A 24323-nucleotide genomic window follows, 5' to 3' on the forward strand; every position below is an offset into this window, starting at 1 on the left:
TATTACCCTTACATTTTGTCACTCTAGAAGGCCCAGCCTGAGTTTGGTTTTTAAAAGCAAGTATATTTTTATGTTTTATAATGTTTAAAATTTTTTACATTTGTCATACATAAAATATTTTCCCAAATAGACGTGTCTAAAAAGTGTGCACGTATCGAGAAAGGTGGGGCCAAGGGCACAATAACAGCAGCCTGTGACGGAACCATTGCCCCGGCTGAGTGTCTTCACAGCCATGCGCAGCAGTGCCTCAGGACAGTGCGGTGGAGCTTTCTGAGGACCCGCTGCCTGTCTTACAGTCACGGACGCACACTGTTCACAATGTGTGGTCTTCCATGTTTCTGAGGGCAGTCCTTTCAAAGTACCCGGGACATGTAAAGTCACCGCCGGCTGCCAGGACTGGGCTCTCTGAAGTTTGGCACTCGCATGTGTGTGTGTGCCTGAGTGCACGTTAGTGTACCACGTGCATGCAGGATTGGATACCCGCAAGAGGAACCCTCCCGTAGGGGCCGGGTGTTGGCGCTGGTGACCTCGTGTCAATTCTGTGTTCAACTCAGAGTGTGTTCTCTTGGAGGCGCCATCCAGAGATCTTCAGACTCGCTGCGCCGTCTGCTGAACACAAGAGGGGAAGACCCACACTACATCTCGGCGTCGTCCTCATCCTCGTCCTCTTTGGCTCTGAAATGCATTTTTCTGAACTCTCGTCTGCTCATGGAAGGACAAGATGAAGAGGCTGGTGGCAGATCCTTAGAGGGAAGAAAACATGACTTCAGTCTTGAGTGGCACTGCCTGGGTACCAGATCCAAACCTGACCACAGTCTGCTCTGGGCCCTTGGTAAGAAGGACGCTATCCTACAGACTAGGGGCAGCAACAGAAACATGGCTGCATGCTCACAAAACCACAGCTCTGACTTCCTAACCTGTTCACTGTCCAAGATACACCCAGGGGGCTGGAGCCAGGAGCCCTGCCTTCCAGCCTGTAAGCCCGAGAGTGGGGCGCTGCAGGGGAGGAGCCTCCCACTTACACAGAGCTCATTTTCTTTTTCTCAGTTATGTTTACCTCTGAGTTGTGGCCTTATGGATACACAGAAACCTGGGAGCCCATGATGGCAGCTGCAGTTTGCTGCCCGCACTGCAGGAGAGACAGGAGGCAACACTTACCTGCATAAGCTCAACATTCCCGAAGAAGCGACTCACAGGCATGGGCTGGTTGCTGTCATCATCTAGAAAGACGCTGCTGTCCATCTGGAGGACAGGTGCCTGCACCTCCTCTGTCCTGGGCACTGGCTCGGCCTGTCTGGCAGAACTGCCATCAGGTTCCTGGGCTGCAGCCGCTCTGCTGGGTTCTGGTGTGGGCAGGCCACCTTCAGTCTTTGCTAAGGGTTCCTCACTCACAGGCTGGCAGCAGCCCTGGGGAGGCTCTCTACTCTCCGGCGCAGGGATAGCTGTCTTAGCGCTGGCCTCTGCAAACTCATTGTCACAAGAGGCCTCGGGGGCCACTTTTGGCAAAGAAGAAATGTCACTTTTACGGTCAGCTTTCTGTAGTTCTGCCTTTACAAGGTGACCTTTGTCATACTTGAACTTTTTGGAAGTGCGTCTGTCTGTAGTCTTGTGTGACGAGGAAGTCTGCCAGGAAAGAAAAATGTAAGAGAAAACCAGACCTATCTGGCAAAGGCACTGGGTTCAGTGCCAGAGCCCCCTCTGTCCTGCTGCTAAGGGGCAGAACAGACTGCATGCCGAGGGAGACTCCACAGCACCGCTCCAACAAGGGCTGTTTTCTTTTCTTTCTTTTTTTTTTTTTTTTTGGTTTTTCGAGATAGGGTTTCTCTGTGGCGTTTTGGAGCCTGTCCTGCAACTAGCTCTGTAGACCAGGCTGGTCTCGAACTCACAGAGATCCGCATGCCTCTGCCTCCCGAGTGCTGGGATTAAAGGCGTGCGCCACCATCGCCCAGCCCCCAGGGCTGTTTTCTAAAGTACATGCTTGCCTGCTTTAAAGTCCTAGTAGGGACATGCAAGATGGCTTAGAGAATAAAGGTGCCTGCTGCCAAGATCACATCCTAGAACCCACATGACAGGAGAATCTCCCACTGCAAGTTGTCCTCTGGCCTCCACATATGCACCATGGCATGTGTGCCTCACCCCCAAATAAATAATATAATTCTAAAATATGTAAAAGAAATCAGTTTCCATCTCCCCACTCAGAGCAAGCTCCTGGCTCTTCTGCCTGGACACTGCACACCAGCAGACACTCAGGCTGGCTGCAGCAGTGTGAGCATGCTGTCCTGAGTGGTGCTATGCCAGACGCAGAGGCCGGCCCCAGCTGCACTGGGGCAGCTGCACTGTGGTGTGTCCCTCCTTGCTCTGCTCTAGGGGTGAAGCAGTGACAGACTCACATGGCTGCACAGGCCACCTTCAAAGTGGCACTATGGGGGAAGCTGTCTTATTGTCGGGATTGCTAGCACACTTCCATCCATGCACGAGCATAGTGCACGAAAGCAAACTCAGCTGCGATGCAGCGTGCACCCCTCTGACTGCAGTGACAGCACGTACAGGATCTCTGAAATGTCTCCCAGTCTACACACAGCAGCAATGGCTCATATTTCACACAACACATCTCGGGGCGACAACTGTTGAAGGGGCGGAGCCAAGGCCTTGGTGTTCTTGGTAACGAAGCTCACCAGACATGCTGTCTTGGCAGATGTGGAGCTGGCAGTGCCCTCAGCAGAGGCTGAGCTGGCTGGAGAGTAGCTTCGGGCCTGAAGGCGCGCCGAGGATCGCACTCCACCTGTGAGCTGGACAAGAGTGAAGCTCAGAGAGCGGGCTATGGCATGCCAGCAGAGCTGTGGCTTCTCAGCTCGGAGCCTGAGCGTTTCTGCCCACATTCCCTCACCTACAGGCAAAGACTGCTTCGGCCTAAGGTGGTCCAGCCCAAGTGTCTAGGTTTAGACATAGGGTCCAGGGCCAGAGAGATGGCTCAGTGGGAAAGGGGGCTTGCCACAGGACAGCGAACCCAAGTTCAATCCTAAGGACCCAAGTAGTGGAAGGAAAGAACCGACTTCTGGAAGTTGTCTTCTGGCTTCCACCTGTGCTGTGGCACATGCCACACACACACGCACAATTTAAAACAAAAGATGCAAGGCTGGCTGCCCACTTGTCCACTGTGGACGCTCAGGACCATCAGTCCCCCTGGCAAAAGTAAGATGAGACAGAAACACCAGCTCCTGCACTCATCTCTGTCCATCCTATGGAGCAGAGCACATAGCTCCTGGCTTATGTTTTTATTATTATTTTTTATTCTGGGGTGGCATCCAGGGCCTACTGTGTGCTTGGCGGAATCTGTACCTTGTGCTATAGCTCCAGCCAGGACCTTGCACCCCTGAACCTGCCGCTGTTTCCCAAGTGCTGGGGTTACAGATGTGAGCTGCTACGTTTGGTTTATGTGGGACGGGGATCAAGTCGGCTTCATGCACGCTAGGTAAGCGTTTTCTCAGCTGTGCCACATTCCCAACTCCACCCCCTGAAAACATTTTTTGAGAAAGGTTCATCCAATTACTCTGACAGGTCTTGAATGCAAGCTTCACCCATCTGCCCTAGCTGTTTGAGTGCTGGGGTCACAGCCTCCGCCACCACACACAACTGTCTCTCACATCAGCCTATTGCCGCAGCTGGCCTAGAAATTCCTAGGCTGGCCTTAAATCCACACGCCAGCAAGCATGTGAGGGACAACCAGGAAGAAAGCAAGCAGAAAAAGTCCTCGAAGAAATAATGGCTGAAAACATCCTCTGTTTACTGAAAACAGAAATCTATACATCGAGGAATCTTAACAAACTCAACTCCAAGTTCACAGGCCACCTCTGTGACACAAGAGGAGGATAAACACCGACAGGACCACCCCGTAAGAGTTCTAATCTCGGAAGGACTGGTAAGAAGCCAGTCCCTTACTCAGCAGAAACAGTGGGAGCCACACTGAGTGCACTTGATACACTAAAAACAAAATGCCAGCTAAGAAAATCTGCACCAGGAAACCTGTCCTGTAAAATGAAGGCACGGATAAAGAAATTCCCCGATGCCAACTGAGGACGGCTGCTTTAGAACGGCTGGGAGCGCTGGCTGAAGCTAATGACCACGACAGGGGCCCAAACACACAAAGGGGCACCCCCGCTTCAAGGGAAGTCCGTGTACAGGATACTTTAGACACACTTCTCTCGGGCAAATGAGGCAACCCGGTCATGACATGCAAGCAATAAACAAAGGGGCGGGTATGAGGGAGCCTTGCTGGCCCAGACGAGTGGCTCCTGTGGAAGATGGGAAAGTCACGATTGCAGGACTGGACTGTCAATAGATGGCAAACAAAATATCACAAAACGTGGGGAGCGACCCAGGCGAGTGAGGCAGCTCAGCTCTGCAAACCCCCACACGAGGAAGGAAGAAGCACAGCAAAAAACTAAATTCAAACCTCACTGCCTGCGCTTGCAAAGGGGGGGCAGCAGCTGACATGGCACACAGTTGCCTATCAGCAACACTACAGGCAGCCGCCTACACAGTTCAGCCTATGTCAGCGGGATTCTGGCCACCTGGAGACGGAGGGCACACTCAGGCTAAAGGACACGGTCCCCGCCGTGCAAGCCGTGCCAGGTCAGAGTCTCTCTGCAGGGGGGATGAGGCCCAGCCACCCTCCCCTCTGTCACACTGCTGGTCCTCTGCCCCGACAACATGTCGCGGGGGTCTGGCTGAGGCCGGCTGCCCCGTGCGGGCCCGGGTCTGGGCAGCGTGGCGGGGCCAGGACGCCAGGGCAGGAAGCCGCACTGTCAGGGGCCCCACTCGGTCCCAGCGCCAGCGCTAAGTCCTGCAGCCCCGAGCCCAGAGGAGGCCGTGCAGGAGCCGCACTCCCGGGGCGGGGCTGGAGGGGGATCCGAGGCGGCCGGGCCGAGCAGCTCCCGCCGGCCGAGCCAAGCGAGGCACCCGCTCCTCCTCGGCTCTCCAAACGGCGGCGCGCGTCCTTCCCGCCCGGCCGCTCACCTTCCTGCTCCTCATGAGTGAGCGCCCCGGACCCAACGCTCCGCCGCCGTCTCAATCGCGTGCCCGCCGCCGCGTCTGACGTCACTGCCGTATCCGGATCACGTGCAGTGGTCCTTCCTGCAACCAGGTTGAACTTATAGCTGGGTCCCACAGTGGCAGGTGATAGTGGTTGGAAGTTAAGAACTTTCTCTGGTGGTCTGCTCCTATTAAGCTTATCATGGTTGGCTGAGTCCTACAGTGAGGCCCCAGACAGGTGGCCCAGCCTAGCTCTGCCAGCTGCGGGTCCTGGCTTCATTGTGGGCCTCAGCAAGAGCCTAGCGGTTAGATGCATTTGCAGTAAACAGTTTTTGAGTTTGACCCCAAGACCCACTAGGTATCCTGTGACCAGATTGATGCTCCCTCACGAGACTGACTCATTCTCTCTCAAAATAAATAATGTAAAAAATAATAAAGATCTTGAAATACAAATGAAATCTTTGGTCTCAGCCTCTGGTCTTGCTGGGTGGCTGGGACTGAGTGTAATGGTTTAAGTAAAACGCTGCAGGTTCCCGAGTGGTGACAGTGGGCAACGGGCCACGAGACCATGCTGCAGGTCCCTGAGCAGCGGCAGGCAGCAGGACCAGAGACCACGGTGGACCACGAAGGCAGCCAGTTCCAGGTAGGGAGCTGCATGCTGGGTGAGAGACTGAGACGGATAGGCAGCCATGCAGAGTGAGGCTGGAGTTATGGAGGGGAAAGGGGGAAGGGGAGAAGGGAGAAGAGCAGAGAGAAATGGGGGGGGGGGGGTTGGGCGTAGTTTTCTCCAAACTGCTTCCTACTGTTTATTGGCCGAAGTGTTTTTAGGGTTCATGAAGACCTTTTGGGGACTTGTTCCATCAAATCACTTAGCCTGGAAGGAATCCACAGGTTCTTCTATGGAAACAAAAGCAGAACCTCTTTTCCAAAGTAACATATCCTTAGACTCAAATTTTGAAGTCAAGATAACTTTAAAATATATGTTAGTTTAGGTTAGCAGCCCCCAGAAACAAATGTCTCTCTGCAGTCAAAAAATTCAAAGAAAACACAATAATATACATAGTCCAGATTCTCTATGTATTTTTCATCTTTGTGTGGCTTATTTTTCTTTACTTCTTTAATCTATGATTGTCTGTACTCTTTTATATTACTTTAACTGTCTCTTTAAAGACTTTACTTCTCTTTATAACTGTCTATACTCTTTTTTTCTCTCCCAAGCCTTTGTACATTTTTAAACACATTGTGTCTTGTTTAGGGGTTTTAAATGTTTGAATCTGTCTTATTGTGCATCTGCAATCCTTTTCTGACAAGAAGCATTTAAAAATAGTAAGCAATGTGGTTGTCGCAGCCTTGGATGCCAGCTCCACCTCTCTTGGCCTTTCCATATGACAGAGGGACATTTACTGCCAGTTCTGGGACTGCTGGGTGGGAGCCATGCTTACCACCTCAACTCTTGGAAGCACCATGTGGCACATAAATCTTTTCTGTCTTAGTTAAAGCTAAATCTGCTATGCAGCATGCTGCGTGGCCTAGAAATGTCTCCGTGTATGGTGGCAGTTGTTCCCATGTAGAAGGATCAGTGTACACATCACCTTCCTGACTCTAACTTAGTTTCCTCTCCCATGTCTATAGCTAAGACACTCAGCAGGTCTCCCATGATCAAATCTTTTCTCTATTAACCTGGAAGGAATCATCAGACTTGATTCCCGTGGAAACAAAAGCATAACTCCTCCCAAAAATAAAACATTTTGGACTTCCATTTTAAAGTTAAGGTATTCCTAATGTATATAGATTGGTTTAATTCAGCAGTCCCTTCCATAATCCTGTGTCTCTCAGCAGCTGTTGTTTGTCCATTAGCATTCAAAAACTTCAAAATTAACAAAGCACCGTTTAAGGTCCAAACTCCTTGTGTTATAATATTTTCCATCTTTACATGGCTTATTCTTTTTTAAATTACTTCTATATTTAAAGACTTTGCTATTTTTAAACTTTTTTTATGATTGTCTAGATCCTTTTTCTTTTTTTCTTAAGCCTGTACACATTGTTAAAGACATTGTATCCTGTTTAGAGTTTTTTTCTGTGTGAATATATACCACCATGATTGGTTTAATACAGAAGCTGACTGCCTATATCTGACAGGATGAGGTGGGCGGAAGAACCAAACTAAGAGGACATTAGGAAGCAGGTGGCAGTCAAAGGGTCATGAGGAGAGAAGCAAAATGAATTTGCCATGCTGAAAGAAGGTACTGCCACCTGGCAGAGGGTAGACAAAAAATATGGATTATGCCAGCCTGCCTGCAGGCTGTGCCCACCCCTACCACACACTAAACTCTGTCTCTCCAAGACCCACTCTGCTTTCCAACCCCATGCACCTGAACATCCTCCCCCTGGCCAACCCTCTCTCTCAACTCCATGCACCTGAAATCCTCCCCCTGGCCAACCCTCCCTCTCAACCCCAGCAGACTACATAGGCACAGGTGCTGACCACAGTAGTTGGAAGAACAGGCACAGGCCCAAGCCACACCAGTTGGAAGAAAAGATGAGTAAACGCCACTGTAAGAATATATTCAACAACCAAAAGCAATGTGGCACCACCAGATCCCAGTGATCCTACAACAGTAAGACCTGAACATACCAATGCAACTGAAACACAAGGAAACGAATTTAATTAATGAAGATGATAGAGGCTCTTAAAGAGGGGATGAAAATTTTCCTTAAAGAAATCAAGGAAAAGACAAGCAAAAATTTGGAAAATATAACTCCCTTAAAGGAAGCAAAGAAAAAAAATAAAAAGAGGTGAAGGAAACAGTTCAAGATTTCAAAACTGAAATAGAAACAAGAAAACACAAATTGAGGGAATTCTGGTAGTGGAAAATCTGGGGAAGTGATGCCAACACTACCAACAAAATACAAGAGATGGAAGAGAGAATCTCAGGCATTGAAGATACGATAGAAGAAATAGCTTAATCAGGCAAAGAAAATGTTAAATTCAATAAATTCCTAACACAAAACACCCAGAAAATCTGGGACACCATGAAAGGACCAATGCTAAGAATAATAGGGATAGTAGAAGGATTCCAGTTCAAAGGCATAGAACACATATTCATTAAAATTATAGAAGAAAACATTTCCAAACTGAAGAAGGACATGTTCATAAGGGTACAAGAAGCTTGCAGAACATCAAATAGGCTGGACAAAAAATCCCCTTGTCACATAATAATAAAAACACTAAACACAGAATAAAGAAAGAATTTTAAGAGCTGCAAAGGAAAAAGGCCAAGTAATGTATAAAGGCAGACCTATCAGAATTACACCTGACTTCTCAATGGAGACTCTAAAAGCCAGAAGATTCTGGACAGACATTTTACAGACACTAAGGGGCCATGGACGCCATCCCAGACTACTATACCCAACAAAATTTTCAATCGCTGTAGATAGAGAAAACAAGATATTTCATGACAAAACCAGATTTAAACAACATCTATCCATAAATCTAGTGCTACAGAAATTACTAGAAGAAAAATTCCAACCCAAGAAAGGCAGTTACATCTACAAAAACACAGACAAATGATAATTTCACAGCAGCAAAACTCAAAGAAGGGAAATCCAAACACTACCACCACCACCACCAAACCCAAAAATTAGCAGGAATCCACAATCACTGGTCAATAACAACTTAATATCAAGGAAATCAATTCACCAATAAAAAACACAGGCTAACAGAATGGATATGAAAACAGGATCCATCCTTCTGCTGCATACAAGAAACATACCTCAACTTCAAAGACAGACATTACCTTGGAGTAGAGGTTTGGGAAAAGATTTTCCCATCAAATGAACTTAAGAAGCAAGCTGGTATAGCTAGTCCAATATCTAACAAAATAGACTTCAAACTAAAATTTATCAAAAGAGATAGAGAAGGACATTTAATATTCATCAAAGGAAAAAATCCATCAGAATGAAGTCTCAGTTCTGAACATCTATGCCCCCAATACAAGGGCACCCACATTTATAAAAGAAACATTACTAAAGCTTAAATTACACATCAAACCACACACATTAATGGTGGGATGATGTGGGATGTCCTTCTGTATGCTGCAGATATGTATTGCTTTTATTGATTGATGAATAAAGCTGCTTTGGTCAATGACAGGGCAAAATATAGCTATATAGGAAAGTCAAACTAAATACAGGGAGAAAGAAGGTGGGGTCAAGGGAGACACCAGTAGCCACCAGAGGAGTAAGATGCCTGAGCAATACCTGTAAGCCATGGGGTCGAGAGAAATGCCAGCAATTGCTGAGGAGTAAAATGCCATTACTTACTCCTCATTACTGTAACCATGGACCATGTGGTGATACATAGATTAATAGATATAGGTTAATTTAAATGTAAGAGCTTGTTAGTAATAAGCCTGAACCATTGGACAAAATTAATATTAAGTCTCTAAGTGATTATTTTATAAGTGGCTGTGGGACTGAGTAGGATGCAAAAAAGCTTCCAACTGCAGTGGGAGATGTCAACACCCATTCTCACCAGTGGACAGGTCTGCCAGACATAATCTTAACAGAGAAACAAGGGAACCAACAGATGTTATGTTTCAAATGAACTAACAGACATCTACAGGACATTTTACCCAAACATATATGAATACACCTTCTTAGCACATCATGAACCTTCTCTAAAATTGACCACATACTTGGTCATAAAGCAACTCTCAACAGAAGCAAAAGATTGGAATAACCCCTTGTGTCTTATGGGACCATGAGGGGTTAGAGTTCAACAACAACACAAACTACAGAAAGTCTACAAACTCAAGGAAGCTAAACAACTCTCAACTGAATCACCACTGGGTCAGGAAAGAAATAAATTAAAGACTTCCTACAATTCAATGAAAATGAATCCACAACATACCCAAACCCGTGGGACGCAGTGAAAGCAGTGCTGAGAGGAAAGTTCATATCACTAAGTGCCTACATAAAGGATTTGGAGAAATCTCACATGACCGACTTAACAGCACACCTGAAAGCTCTAGAACAAAAAGAAGCAGACTCACCCAGGAGGAGTAGATGCAGGAAATTATCAAACTCAGGGCTGGAATCAATAAAACTGACATAAAGAGAAGAATAGAATCAATGAAACAAAGAGTTGGTTCTTTGGGAAAATCAACAAGATAGACAAACCCTTATCCAAACCAACCAAAAGGCAGAGAGAAAATATCCAAAGTAACAAAATGAAAAGGGGGACATAACAACAGACACTGAGAAAATAAAGAGAATCATTAGGTCGTACTTTGAAAACCTGTGCTCCACAAAATTGGAAAACTTAACATTTTTCTGTGAGCCAAGCATGACAGCACATGCCTGTTATCTCAGCACTTGGGAGGTGATGGTAGGAGGATCAGGACTTCCTCCATTCTCAGATACATAGAGACTGCAGGGCTATCCAGGGTTATCCAGGCTAACTGTCTCAATGCAATAAATCAAAAAGAATTATTTGAATTTTGTTCTGATGCAGATTTTAATAGGAAAGTATTTCCACCTATGGCCTGGCCTCCAGAGCACCCTGAGGAGAGAAGCCTTGTTTGTCTTGGGCCCTAGACTACATTTTGAAAATTATTTTCTTCAAATATATCTCAATTTGAGAAACACAGAAAATATTGGGTGGGCAATTGTGCAGATGGAGGGAGAGGTGCCGCAGACCACAAAGCTTGGGGGGAAAAGGCCTGGGCGAGCACCACTTTGTAGCCTTACACAGGCCGTTTAACCTGTCACAGGTAGTTCCTGCTTACAGAATGAAGACAACCGCCTCGTTCTCCTAAGCATTCAGCTGTATTCTGCAAGTAAAGTGCTTCAGACAGTGCCCGGGGCACAATAAACATGTAACAGCATGCTTCTGTCATTGTGAATTTTCACATCTGAAAAATGGGGAGAAAAGTACTCCTAGCCAGTCAGGGGATGGATTTTCTAGAGGGCTGGGGAGGGAGCCATCTCTTTATAACTTGTGGTAGACCAAGTTCTAGACATGTCACTGGGGAGGCAGAAAGGACATGACTGTCTGCTCCCCAAGAGTCCATGGTAGAGTCCAAACATGTAAGTCAACAGAAACAGTCCAACAGAATTGGGGCTGAGGGGCCCAGAGGAAGTTCTTCAGGAGCCTGGGGTGAAGGTGGCAGAGTTGTTCAAAGTTACAATACACCATTTATGCCACCATTTCTATACTGCATCCCTCTTTTTCCCTTCAGAAAGAGGTCCCTAAATCTAATCTTCATGTTCAGCCTTTTTTTCTGACCATGACCAATAACAAATTGTAATTAATTCCCCTAAATGATGACAAGCATCCATAACCCATTGTATGACTAAAATCCACCCCCTCCACCTCTTGGGAATGTGGGCATCATGCTTTGTAGACTTCTCCGTTTCTGGGGATGATGGAATCTTTAGGGGACCCTCAGGAGATTGGGATACTGGTCAAGTCCTGGAGAGCCAGCCGTATCATTTGTTGTTCAGTCTCTGTATAACGGAAAAGTGCAGGGCTTATCCAAAGTCCTGGCGAGAGTAGTCTGTGAGACTGGACCATCTCAGCTAGCAGCTTTGAAGTTGTTCTGGATGTAGAATTTTGAAAAAAGTGTCAGACATTCTGAGAGGCTGGATCACTTGAACTTCTTGTCTTTATTGGTATCTGGTTCTTTTTTTCTGAAAACATACAAACTTTTAAAGGTAACATATATTTCCGCATTAACCTAAGTATGGAATGTGCAGTGTGCCCACATAAGTTAAAGATTGTTTTTTGTTCTATGTTTGAGCAGGTAAAAGGCATCTGTTAACTTTATAGTTTGTTTGGATTGTATAACCAAACTATAATAAAAATCTTTCTCCATGCCATATGAAATAATGTCTTTCTCGCTAATGCAACACATTGCCCAGCTTCCATTCTGAAGCCCAGTCATCTCTAGAGTATCTAGGGTGGTTAAGGGTGAGCTAAGTTATCTCTAGAGTATCCAGGCTGGTTTAATTCAACGGTCCTTTCCACAATCCAGTGTTTCTCAGCATCTGCAGGTCTCTCTTCATTAGCATTCAAAAATTCAAAGTCAACCATAGTGAATCTTAGCTTAGGATGTGCCACATTTGTTTATGCTGTGGGAAGTGTGTTTAACGATACAAAGACAGGCTGCATTCTTTTATGTTCACTTGTTTAACTCTGTGAAGCTGTGTTACTTTGCCTGCCTAAAACACCTGATTGTTCTAATAAAGAGCTGATTGGCCAATAGCAAGGCAGGCGAGGGATAGGTGAGGCTGGCAGGTGAGGGATAGGTGAGGCTGGCAGGCGAGGGATAGGTGAGGCTGGCAGGCAGAGAGAATAGATAGGAGGAGAGATCCGGAGAAGGGTGAGGAGCAAGAAAAGGAGGAGAGGAGGACGCCAGGGACCAACCATCCAGCTGCCCAGCCACCTAGTCACACAGCCAGCCAGCCACACAGCCACCCAGCCTCCCAGCTACCCAGCCTCCCAGCCTCCCAGCCACACAGCCTCCCAGCCTCCCAGCCACCCAGTCACCCAGCCACCCAGCCACCCAGCCACATAGCCTCCCAGCCACTCAGCCACACAGCCACATAGCCACACGGTCACCCAGCCACACAGCCATCCAGCCACCCAGCCAGCCACAGAGTAAGAAGGAAAGAAAGAAATATAGAATAAGAAAGGTAAAAAGCCCAGAGGCAAAGCATAGTTAAAGAGAAATGGGATATGTTGAGCTAGAAAAGCTGGCTAGAAACAAGCCTGGCTAAGGCTGGGCATTCTTAAGTAAGAACAAGACTCCATGTATTTATTTAGGAGCTGGGTGGTGGGCCCTCAAAGAGCAAAAAAAAAAAAAAAAAAACTAACTAATTACAGTCAACAAAACACCACACAGGATCCAGATGCCCTGTGTATTTCCCATCCTTATGTGGATTTAAAAAGATATTATTTTACTCTCTCTTCAAGACTTTATTAATTTTAAACCATTTTTTTTCTATGATGGTCTATACCCTTTTCTTTCTTCAGCATCTGAGCACATTTTTAGATATACTGTCAATTTTTAAAGAGCTTTTCTGTGTCTGGACCTGGCTTTACTAAGCATCTGCAGTGTTCTCTGGTCATGTGAGACAAATCTTAAACTTCTTGTCAGCAGCCGTGCGGCTCAGCTTAAGTGTGTGGCGCTGGTGGCTGGCTCTAGCCCGCAGGCAGCAGCCAGTAGCTGTACCTCTGCCTGTCACCAAACACCAGGCCTCCTGAGAGACTGCAGGACTAGGAAGCTACATCCAGCTCCTTGTCAAGAACTTTTCTTAGCTTTCTCAGATCCTATGTTTGGACATCAGACACCATATGTAGCAAGTCTTTCTCTGTACCACCAGTTCCCAAATAATGCCATGGAGACTTATTATTAATTATGAAAGCTCAGCCTTTGCTTAGGCTTGTCCCACTAGCTCTTATAACTTGAAAGAACTCATTTATTTTAATCTATGATCAGCTGCATGGTTTGTTACCTCATTTCTCCACAATTTCATGCTGCTTTCTCCATGTCTGGCTGGTGACCCCGCCTTTCTTCCTCTCCTAGTCCTCTCTGTCTCCAGAAGTCCCACCTAACAGCTTCCTGCCTAGCTATTGGCCATTCAGCTCTTTATTAAAGCAATTATAGTGCCACATCTTCACACAGTGTAAAGGGATATTCTGCAACACCGTCCCTAGGACACCCCTTATCAACAAAACTCCTCCTTTCACAGCTCATAAAGGGAGGCCCCAGACAGTCACCTGGGTCTCTTGAATTGCTTAACCCGAGGAGCTTGTGGCTCTCTTTGTAGTGTATCTGACCCACACGGTTTCTTTTTCATTCATTAGTTTGCATATCATCCATTTATTATGAAAGGGAGGCATGGCGATGATTTACGTGATGAAATATGTCAGAACTTTAGCGAAAAGGGCAGCTTCATGTCCAAAAATATCGCCAGCTCTAAATGAGAAATAACTCTTGTCATCTAGACCCACACTGGTGCCTCTGTGCTCTGGTGGGATTGGCTCTGACTTTCACACTATTTGGCAGAATGTCTCTACCCATTCCTTAGCATCTCACCCCACAGCTGCTACTGTTTCCCGGACGACATTTCTTGGGGATTTTTCTAGAAGCATAGTGCTACCTGGTTGGTTAGTTTCAGCTACACGCCTTTTAACCTCCATCAAGACTGTAGAAGACTCTTTCTTCCGTGTGTGTCCTGCTATGATTTTCTCTCTTTCTAGAGATGGTAGCCCTTCTAGTGAGCAGGGAGTGGTGGTTAGGGCTCTCCTTCTAGGCTTTTCCAAGTAGCCAGAAAAGTGAATGACCCCGACTTTGCTCTTGGATAATGTTTCTTACAACTTTCCATTCTGTATTCTCTTCTGTAATTCTTTGATTATAGAGCTAGGACCTGAACACCCCTGGTCCAGACAGTGACCTCAGGTAACAGACATCCCCCAAAGACTGAGGGTGTTGTGGGTTTCTGTTTGGAGCTATGTGTTCATCCACAGGCTGTGGTGGCAGAATTCTTCATTTCCCTGCATTACCAAGCTCTCGCTGTGGGTCTGGACAGGGGAGATGTTACAGTATTGGCAAGTGAGTCCCTCTCATGCCTTTTACGGCCTTTGGACCAGCGGGGGATGCAGATGCTACTGAAACACCACACAGAGCGTTCTGAACATTTTCAAGATAACAAGAGCCATGCGGGGGGTGTGTATGGGGGAAGCTTCATGGCATGGTGGGTGTCAGACTGTGGCGACCCTTGGTCACCTCTTTCTTTATTCATCCTTTCCAGGCCAACAGGAGAGAACAGTAAGGATTCTCAGAAACAATTGAGATCTGGTAGTGGCCCAGACTGGTCAGGTGATGCTGGGAGCCGATTTGAGTGGCCACCATTACAAGATGGCACTTGGCCCCGGCCTTGCTTGCTGGACAGCTCCATATTAAGCAAAGCAGTGGAACCGTGCCTCTCGTATGTGCAGTGACGATGATGTGCTTAGGGCCAATCCCGTGGTCAGGAGCATCGGCAGGCGCGCATCGGCCAATCCAGGCACGACTTTTCCCTTACCCCCTATATAAGCAGCCACCATTTGGCGCTTGGGGCCCCTCGCTTCTGCTCTCCCTTCAACCAAGAGGCTCCAATAAAGCGTGATTTGGGAAGAATCCTCGTCTGGTGGTCGTCTTTTCCTGCTGGTCAGGGAGTTCGCCGCAAGGTGACTCTCCCTGTGAGGTGACACACGTTGAAATGGATGGAGATGTTCTTCCGGACATCTCCCCTACTTTCTGATTCCCTTGTTGGTGTGTTGGGATACAGAAACTCCTGGGATACAAGAGCAAGGACCGACTATTCCCCAAGTACTGGAATACTCTTGTCCACTTCTTTTTTTTTTTTCTTGTCCACTTCTTTTTTTTTTTTTTTTTTTTTTTAAAATATTTATTTATTTGTTATGCATACAATATTCTGTCTGTGTGTATGTCTGCAGGCCAGAAGAGGGCACCAGACCTCATTACAGATGGTTGTGAGCCACCATGTGGTTGCTGGGAATTGAACTCAGGACCTTTGGAAGAGCAGGCAATGCTCTTAACTGCTGAGCCATCTCTCCAGCCCTCTTGTCCACTTCTTATCTTCATTTGGGGATCAGTTCTATCTACTGACCTCCAGGATGAGGGAGTAGGGGGCTGGAGGGCACCATCCTGTGGCAGGATATGATATTATGCAGCACTTGTATGTGGTTTGTCTCCCACATGGACCAGGGTCTGTTGAGGACATGGGTTCAGCACAGTGGCTGGGATGTGCTGGTTGAGCCCCGGTAACACTCACAGCCCCATGTAGATGGAACGATGCCCCCAGTTCCTTTCCTTTTCTTCTCTGCCTGCTCCATGGAGTCTGGCCTCAGGCTTGTCCTCATGCTTCAGCCTCCTGAGTGTTCGCAGAAAAACATTTGTGGGATGGGTGGAGGTGGCACGCAGAGGGCGGGAGGATGGCAGGCTCTGGGGAAACTTGGTATGCTGGTACACGACCCACATTCACTGGTTAAATACTGCGTGTCCGTTGCTCAGTATTTGCCTTTGACAAACTCTGTAGACCCGAGGAGAATTTTGAACTGATTAGTAATCGGTCAGTAGCCTCACTCACCAGGGCACCCAAGCCAGAGCACATTTAATTTCTGCTGAAAAATGGAGGCCCCTGTGACGAAGGTGTGTCTCCTGCTTTCTGACTGTGTTTAAAAGAATGTCGCAGTGGCTGGTGAGATGGCTCAGAGGGGAGAGGCAGTTGCCACTGAGCCTGAGGACCTGAGTTCCATCCCCAGAACCAACATGATGGAAGGAAAGAACCAACTCTTCCAAGCTATCCTGTGACCTCTACATGTTCAGATATATGTGCACATGCATGCACATACGCATGAATGAACACAAAATAAGTGCAAAGAATTGTGTGAAAGACATAATATAAACAAATCCCCAGAAAGATTTATAGCCCATTTGAAACACATTCTCTTACTTGTCCCGATGACTATTTCCCCATGACCCTGCTTGTCTCCTGCTTTGCTGGCAGCAGTGAACTACAGCACGATTGCCACCTGCACTGGATCCAGCATGCACTGATCACACACACTAGCTAAGAGGCAAGGAGGCGGAAGGAGGGTGAGCAGGATCAAGGACCTCATCGGCAAGGAATAGGAGCAGATGTAGAACCAACTTGGTTAGGACAGACATCCTGTGGTGGGCGGCACGGCCTTGGGCTCTGGGCTGCAGGAAATGTCACTGAAGGTGGAGGGGGCTGAAGGGAGGGGGGCTGAGCTTGGGTCTGCATGGAAGCTCCGTGCCTGCTCCTTTCAGAGATCACTGGGGTAAGCGCTTGTGGCATTTAGGCAGCTTTGCTTTGTAGATGAATCAATAGCCGTGACATTAAAATATTTGAGAACAGTAAGCCATCTTCTGCCTCAGATAGCCCACAACCCGCTGGGATCGGGATCCAGCTGTGGAGTGTCACATTGGTTCTTTTTTAAAATTTTTAAAATTGTTTTTATTGAACTATATATTTTTCTCTGCTCTCCTCCCTCTCTCTCCCCTCCCCTTCTAACCTCTCCCATGATCCCCATGCTCCCAATTTACTCAGGAGATCTTGTCTTTTTCTACTTCCCATGTAGATTAGATTCATGTATGTCTCTTTGGGTCCTCTTTGTTGTCTAGGTTCTCTGGGATTGTGAATGATAGGCTGGGTTTTCTTTGCTTTATGTCTAAAAGCCACTTATGAGTAAGTACATATGATATTTGTCTTTCTGGGTCTGGGTTATCTCACTCAATATGATATTTTCTAGATTCATTCATTTGCCCGCAAATTTCAAGATGTCATTATTTTTTTTTTTTGCTGTGTAGTACTCCATTGTGTAAATGTAACACATTTTCCTTATCCATTCTTTGGTAGAGAAGCATTTAGGTTGTTTCCAGGTTCCGGCTATGACAAACAATACTGCTATGAACATAGTTGAGTCCATGTTCTTATGGTACAATTGAGCTTCCTTCAGATATATACCCAAAAGTGGTATTACTGGGTCTTGAGGAAGGCTGCTTCCTAATTTTCTGAGAAATTGCCATACTGATATCCAAAGCAGCTGTACTAGTTCGCATTCCCATCAACAATGCAGGAGTGTTCCCTTTACCCCACACCTCTCCAGCATAAGTTGCCATCAGTGTTTTTTATCTTGGCCTTTCTTACAGGTGTAAGATGGAATCTCAGTTGTTTTGATTTGCATTTCTCTGATGACTAAGGATGTTGAACATTTCCTTAAGTGTCTTTCAGCCATTTTAGATTCCTCTGTTGAGAGTTCTCTGTTTAGGTCTGTACCCCATTTTTAAAATTGGATTATTTGTTCTTTTGATGACCAATTTCTTGAGTTCTTTGTATATTTTGGAAATCAGACCTCTGTTTGATGTGGGATTGGTGAAGATCTTTTCCCATTCTGTAGGCTGTCGTTTTTGTCTTGTTGACCATTTTGCTTTACAGAAGCTTTTCAGTTTCAGGAGGTCCCATTTATTAATTGTTTCTCTCAGAGTCTGTGCTACTAGGGTTATATTTAGGAAATGGTCTCCTGTGCCAGTCACATTGGTTCTTGGTCCATAACTTCATAATTCATGCTGAGGGCAGGTTGGTACCAGTTGCCAGAGTCGATGGCTTCTCAGCCTGCTTATGACCTCTCCCAAAGCTCACAGCCCCACCCAGACTTCCCATCTCCCCTCTGCTGCTTGCAGGGATCCAGAGGTTCCATGTCTACATCCCACACACTGACAATCCCACTCATTCTCAGTCTCCTGTCTCTTCCTTCTTGGGCGTTCTTTCTGTCTCTATCCATCAGTCACGTGTGTTTGAGAAATCGAATTGTTTTTTTCTTGCAGTTGATGACAGCTCTAGATCATTTTGGTCACTCATCGGATACAAAAGGGAACTGGGAACCTCCTCATGGTCAACCAGAAATACTCCCCAATGGCTCCTCACACTCCCAAACTGTTGATGCTATTTGATTGGTTCATCTGACAAACTTCATTTAGCCCTGGAGTGAGTTTCTGGCAAGGAATGCCATAGACTGCACAGAATGCACAGGCGTGGAGCCCCTGGGTTTGGCTTGGAAAGGGTGTCTACTTGGAGAGTCCTAGCATTCACATCTGGGTGTCAGAGAAACACTATGGTGCTGTGGGCTTTGGGAACGGCCTGTGTCAGCTTGCCCCAGCAATGCCAGGGGCATCCTTCATTCAAGTGTTAGTGAAACTGCAAACCCTAAAGAGTGTTCACGTCATGAACCCCGACATCCCTGGACACAAAGGCTGAGCCTCTCCCAGCCATCTGCCAGGTCTGTGGCCATGGCACAGTTACAACATCCTTTGAATAAGAGGCGTGGCGTTTGCAGAACTTTGAAACGATTGTCTTCAGTTAAGTAAAAGTAAACCCTATTTTTGAGAACCTTTGGCCAAATAGGAAGAAACACAGATGCAAAGCTCTATTTTGAGGGCCCCTCACCTTTTAGGGGCACTAGCGACCGTGGGGAGCTCCTGTGATCTCATTAAATGGGAACTGGGGCTCAGACTGCAAAGCAGAGAGGGTGAATCAGCCTTGAAGCAGCTATTCCCGCCCCCCACTCGGATGCTCCAGCCTCTCCTTGCCCTTTTGGCTCACTTGGCTAAACATCAGTGTCACAGTAGGGACAGCAGCCGGAGAAGAGGGCTTTGCCCGTGGATGTGAAGATCATTAACTGGTGTTTCCTTTCCCTCTGTGTCTGGGTAATGACATTGCTGAACACAGGGAAAAAAGCAAGTTCCAGGGGATCTCCTTTATCAAACCCAGGGCACAAACCACGTGTGGTGGCTCTCGATGGTGATCCCAGTGCCTGGGAGGCTGAGGTGGGAGGATTGCCGAAACCAACCTGGGTTATAAAAGGAGTTCCTGGCTACACTAGACTAAAGCCTCAGTGGCGGTGGCGTTGGGGTGTGGGGTTGGGGTGGGGGCTGCTGGTGAGATGGGTTCACAGTTAAGAGCACTCCCTGCTCTTGTGGAGAGTAGGAGGTCAGTTCCCAGCACCCACATCAACCAGCCCACTACCTGTTTTTTTTTTTTTTGTTTTTTGTTTTTTCCAGTCCTAGGTCTGATGCCCTCTTCTGGCCTTGGGGCACTCACAGATGCACACACACACACACACACACACACACAAATCCTTAAAAGAAAGAGTGAAACCCTGTCTCAAAACAAACAACTCAGACATCCATCTTGTCATCAGGAAGGACACCCAGGAGAGGCTCGCAGTGGGGGTTCTGTTTGTCTTTTGATGGTGATGACTGACTTCAAGTTCGTGTTGAGGTCCGAGCACACACCCTGAGCTAAATCTCACTGGCTTTTAAGTCACATGGTTTCTTCTGGCCACAGAGACCAGGGGATGGTGGCTTCTGAGGTGGCAGGGAAGGCATCAGGAGGTGCAATGAAGGATGAGCACAGAAGGTCTGAGCGCCAGCTCCAAAGAGTGGGTAGAGCTAGGAGGCCATCTTCCCACAAATCATTTTGCTCTGGGGGACTGGATGAATTGGGGACAGCACCATCATCTTCAAGAACAAGAAGGCTCAGGGGAGGAATCTGTCCATTTCCATACCGGGAGTCTGTCCTCTGATGCGTTCAGAGGTTCTCCTGCAAGAGCACGTACAATGATCCCACAGGTCAGCAGGAGGCGCTCCAGGGTTCTCGATGAGGCCAGAGGGGTCTCTGCTTCTCCTTGTGGATCTGTTCACTGTGGCTCCTCTGCACAGAGAAGACCCAGGTACTGTGAACCGTGTTTCTGCTGAAGTCCCCATGGCAGCAATCCAGCCGGCTGCTTCCTAAAAGCAAGCACAGTTCCAGGTCAGTGCATCTGGGCAGCTAAGTGCTGGATAAATGACACTGTGTGTTCCTATGGACAGTAGTGCCAGGACAGCCTGCTGCCGGTCCCCAGCGGCTAACTGTGAACTAATGTCGTAGACATAAACTTGCCTCTCAGGATGGGCTCTGCCAAGGTTACTGTCTCCCAGTGGTCTTGTGAAACAATTTCACCTATTCTCTTGGAGTGTAAGTGCCCCAGGCCTCACAGGCTCCTTCTTTGCAGAGTTTGGGTGTGAAGAAGGAGTAGGAGGTAGTGTCCACCTCCTTATCCGGTCTTCACAGTGTCCCTCGGCTTGGGGCGTCGGCTCCTGTGTGTAGGTTGCAGCTAAGAAGGTTTGTGTCTTGCCTGGGGTTTTATGGCAACTATCTGGAATTCTCGGACATTCTTGGACTAACTCAGCTGACCTGAATTTAGAAGCAAAAAGGTGGGGATAATCGAACCACTGATTTGCTATTTCTAGGAGTCTACAATTAAGTATCCCCAGGGGACAGCATGGGACCAGATGTTGGGGAAATGGATTTTTTTCTCTAATCTCTATCTCTCTCACACATACAGGTGCCAAAGTCCAGGCTTCCCGCAAAAGTAAGACACAGAAAATGGCACACAAAATGACTTCTGAAACCGATCGACATACCAAGTCTCCAAGATCAACTCCAGGCTCCACAGTCCCAGAGGGACTTGTAGAAACCTCACAGCTGTTACCGTCTTGGAGAGAGTTTCTTATGAGGAAAGGTCATGTGGCTGTCATAGCCTCTCTGTTTTAATTGGTATTCATGGCCCAAAGTGCCCTTCTGGGTTGGCCAGTCTTACAATCAGTGCGTCTCTTACCACCCTAAATAATACCATTAGCCTACCCAGGGTGACCCAGCATTCCAGACAAAGAGTGCATCCTATTAGGGCATCGTGGAGGTCACACTCCTGCGGGAGCCGAGGACAAAGTCTAGAATCATTGGGATAATGATGGTGTTCTCCCCACATTGTCCTGGAGAGCACAGCACACACCAGCTGGGGGAGCGAGGAGATGAAAGAACATAGCTCTGGTGGGTCTCCAATTCCCCTCTCAGCGGCTGCCTGCTGCTTTCTTCTCTTTCTCTTTTTGTGACTTCTGTTGAAATTCCCCCCGGAACTAACGTCTCTTGCACGCCCCTGATGACAAAGAAAGGTTCTGTAGAACATTTTCCTCCCAGGGAAATAGGCACCCCGCCTCTCTCTCAGTGAGAGAGACATGTTCTTCTGGATACTTTTTTAAAATTTACTGAAAATCCTTTTGACTCTTTTGCTAAGGAGAAGCAACCTTCCAACAGAGAGACACACAGATAATGTCCTTTTAATATTGGTGCAGAGCCTAAATCAGATGCCCAGGAGACATCACACTTGCTAATGGACTCCGCCCTCTCTTTTGAGAGGAAAGCCAGTCTCTCCCTCCCTGTGGTCAAATGGAGCCTCGGTCAGGCTCCCTTCTCAGTCAGCCCTAGCATGACCTCAGGAACATCACCAATGGGGGCAGGTGTCTCCCCGCTCTCCCTCAGCCCTAGCATGACCTCAGGAACATCACCAATGGGGGCGGGTGTCTCCCCGCTCTCCCTCAGCCCTACCATGACTTCAGGAACATCACCAATTGGGGTGAGTGTCTCCCTTCTCCCTCAGTTCTACCATGACCTCAGGAACATCACCAGTGTGGGGTGGGCAGATGAGCAATCTTTCCTGTTAAGAGGTGACCATGTCCAGCTGCTGCTACTGCCAGCCTCGCTTCTTTTAGCCTGAGGCGGGTCAGGGGAACCCTTTCCAGGTGGATAGTGTTGCTGCTGTGTACACAGCAGCCCTTGTACTTGTGGCTTTTGTGGGTACCCACAGGCTGGGAACCACAGAGGAAGATGTTTTCTGGCTTGAGAATCTGGGGTTGCTTGGAAAGAATGTCCTAGCAATGGCTTTGCAGCTAAAGTCTCAGCAGGAGGGACACCTGACACAGAGACCGCAGGGTCCCTACCAAGCTCCCTTGGTCCAGAATTTCCAGCTGTCCCACCTGGGATTTTATTCTTAAGATACTTCGAATGTGGTGTGTGTGTGTGGTGTGTGCACACAGACGGTGAGGTATGGGTGCAGTATCAGATGCAGGCTGTGGCTGGAGATGCAGAGGAGAGGATAAACTACCAGATCCCAGGGTCTCCCAAGAGAGCAGGGAAGCAGGGCAGTCTGCTTCAGAAGCTGCATGACGCCCCCGCCTCATGGACTCAGCCACTCCACTTCTGACCACAGGGCCTGGGGAGTATGGGACTGCAGCAACTGCAGCTTGAAGAAGCACGTCCCCAGTGAAGCTGTGGACATCCTGTGGCTTGGCTCTTTCTTGATGGTGACAGGGATGGCCGTGTTCATGTGTGTGGAGAGTACCTGGGACTGTATATGGCTAGTTCATAGTTTCTCTGTGTGTCACCAGGTCGTTGTCACAAACCTATGGTATGCACAGAGACGGTCTTATGTGACACCATGGGGCACATGGAAGGGGCATAACTTACCCAAGATCACAAGCAAACAGTTCCTAAGGCCAGAAGTGGCTTTGAACCCACTGGAGGTGTCTCTGGTCACTGACACCAGGGGGCAGGATGAGACAGGAGAACAGGCAAGCAGCCATGCTACGTATTTGCCCACTATTCCCAGGAAGTGGCTGAGATCCAAACTCTCAGGATGCCGTTGAGGAAATGGCACAGGCATCAGGTCAAGGAGAGAGAACAGTTCCTTCCCAGTGGCTTCCAGAATCTTCTGTGAAGAATGGAAATGGTGGCAGCAGAAAAACCCATAGAAAATGTGTCTTGGGCTTTGGAGTTCTCCAGAGAGAAAGCATCAAACTCGCATCAGCAAGAAAAGGCAGAGTGGTCGCCTGCAGGATGGGCACCCTACCCGCCGGCCCAGAGCCTGTCTGCTGTGACATAGTTCAGAAATCGCCTTCACCTGTGTTCTCAAGGTACAGGTCAGCTTGGGATGCCATGGGTCCTGGGTGCCCCATGCCATGGTGTTGCTGGGGACCTGCCTTCTGGTATCACTCATCCCTGGGAGAAATAGTCTCAGGTCTCTTGGCTCTCTCAACCTTCCCCTTCACTAGCAGTAGGGACTGCTCCTTCCCCTTCACCAGCCACGTGGGAGAAGCCCAACCCCTCTACTGAACTCTCTAGAAAGCCACCCACCTATTACACTGGGCTCCAGGTCCCCAGGAGACCCAGCTCCTCTGATATCCCCTCCTCCTGAACCCCCATTCCCATGGATGCTATCCAGGATACACCTTTTATCCCTTGAGATCCCTTAAATCATGGGGAGGCACTCAAGAGTGTGCAGGTCTACTTAAAGAAACAGGCTTAGAGGCCGGGCGATGGTGGCGCACGCCTTTAATCCCAGCACTTGGGAGGCAGAGGCAGGCGGATCTCTGTGAGTTCGAGACCAGCCTGGTCTACAGAGCTAGTTGCAGGACAGGCTCCAAAACGCCACAGAGAAACCCTGTCTCGAAAAACCAAAAAAAAAAACAAAACAAAAAAACAAAAACAAAAACAAAAAAAAAACTTGCATGAGGGTTGGCTGAGTCTTGGGCGGGTTGTGGTGCTTGTATGTACCCTCTCCTGGGATAGTCCTTCCTACCAAACTCCCTATCTTCTTCCCCAGCACACTTTTTCTCTGTCTCCTACCTTCAACCTTTCCCCCCCTCAGCCTCTCAGCCCCAGCCCCCATCAGAGCAGTAATCCATGTTCCCCAAGTCTGCGGGAGGACTCCCTTCCACCAGCCTGGACCTTGATACCTGCCTGAGGAGTCTGGAATGAGCTTTTGAGTTTTCAGAGCCTCTGGAGAGTTGTCCTGAGAGACCCACTTTTACATAACGTGGGCT

At 47.8% G+C, this 24323-nt stretch overlaps 1 protein-coding gene across 1 annotated transcript; it reads right to left on the bottom strand.

Moving 5' to 3' along the window:
* Window positions 1-29: 29 nt before the first annotated feature.
* On the bottom strand, window positions 30-5105 carry C11H1orf174 (chromosome 11 C1orf174 homolog). Its single transcript, XM_057785086.1, has 4 exons — window positions 5017-5105; window positions 2676-2789; window positions 1159-1623; window positions 30-743 (listed from the first exon to the last, which is right to left on the bottom strand). The coding sequence occupies exons 1-4, from the start codon at window positions 5029-5031 to the stop codon at window positions 636-638; spliced, it is 702 nt and encodes a 233-aa protein (XP_057641069.1). The 5' UTR covers window positions 5032-5105; the 3' UTR covers window positions 30-635.
* Between the last annotated feature and the right edge of the window lie 19218 nt (window positions 5106-24323).

This window comes from Chionomys nivalis, chromosome 11, assembly GCF_950005125.1.
Source record: "Chionomys nivalis chromosome 11, mChiNiv1.1, whole genome shotgun sequence".
Classification (NCBI taxonomy): domain Eukaryota; kingdom Metazoa; phylum Chordata; class Mammalia; order Rodentia; family Cricetidae; genus Chionomys; species Chionomys nivalis.

Excerpts from the sequence above, each read along its gene's own strand:
- C11H1orf174 (XM_057785086.1), bottom strand. Across the intron at positions 1,624-2,675 it reads CTGCCAAGACAGCATGTCTG|ACTTCCTCGTCACACAAGAC; the intron begins GTGAGCTTCGTT and ends CTTTCCTGGCAG. Across the intron at positions 744-1,158 it reads GGAATGTTGAGCTTATGCAG|GATCTGCCACCAGCCTCTTC; the intron begins GTAAGTGTTGCC and ends CTTCCCTCTAAG.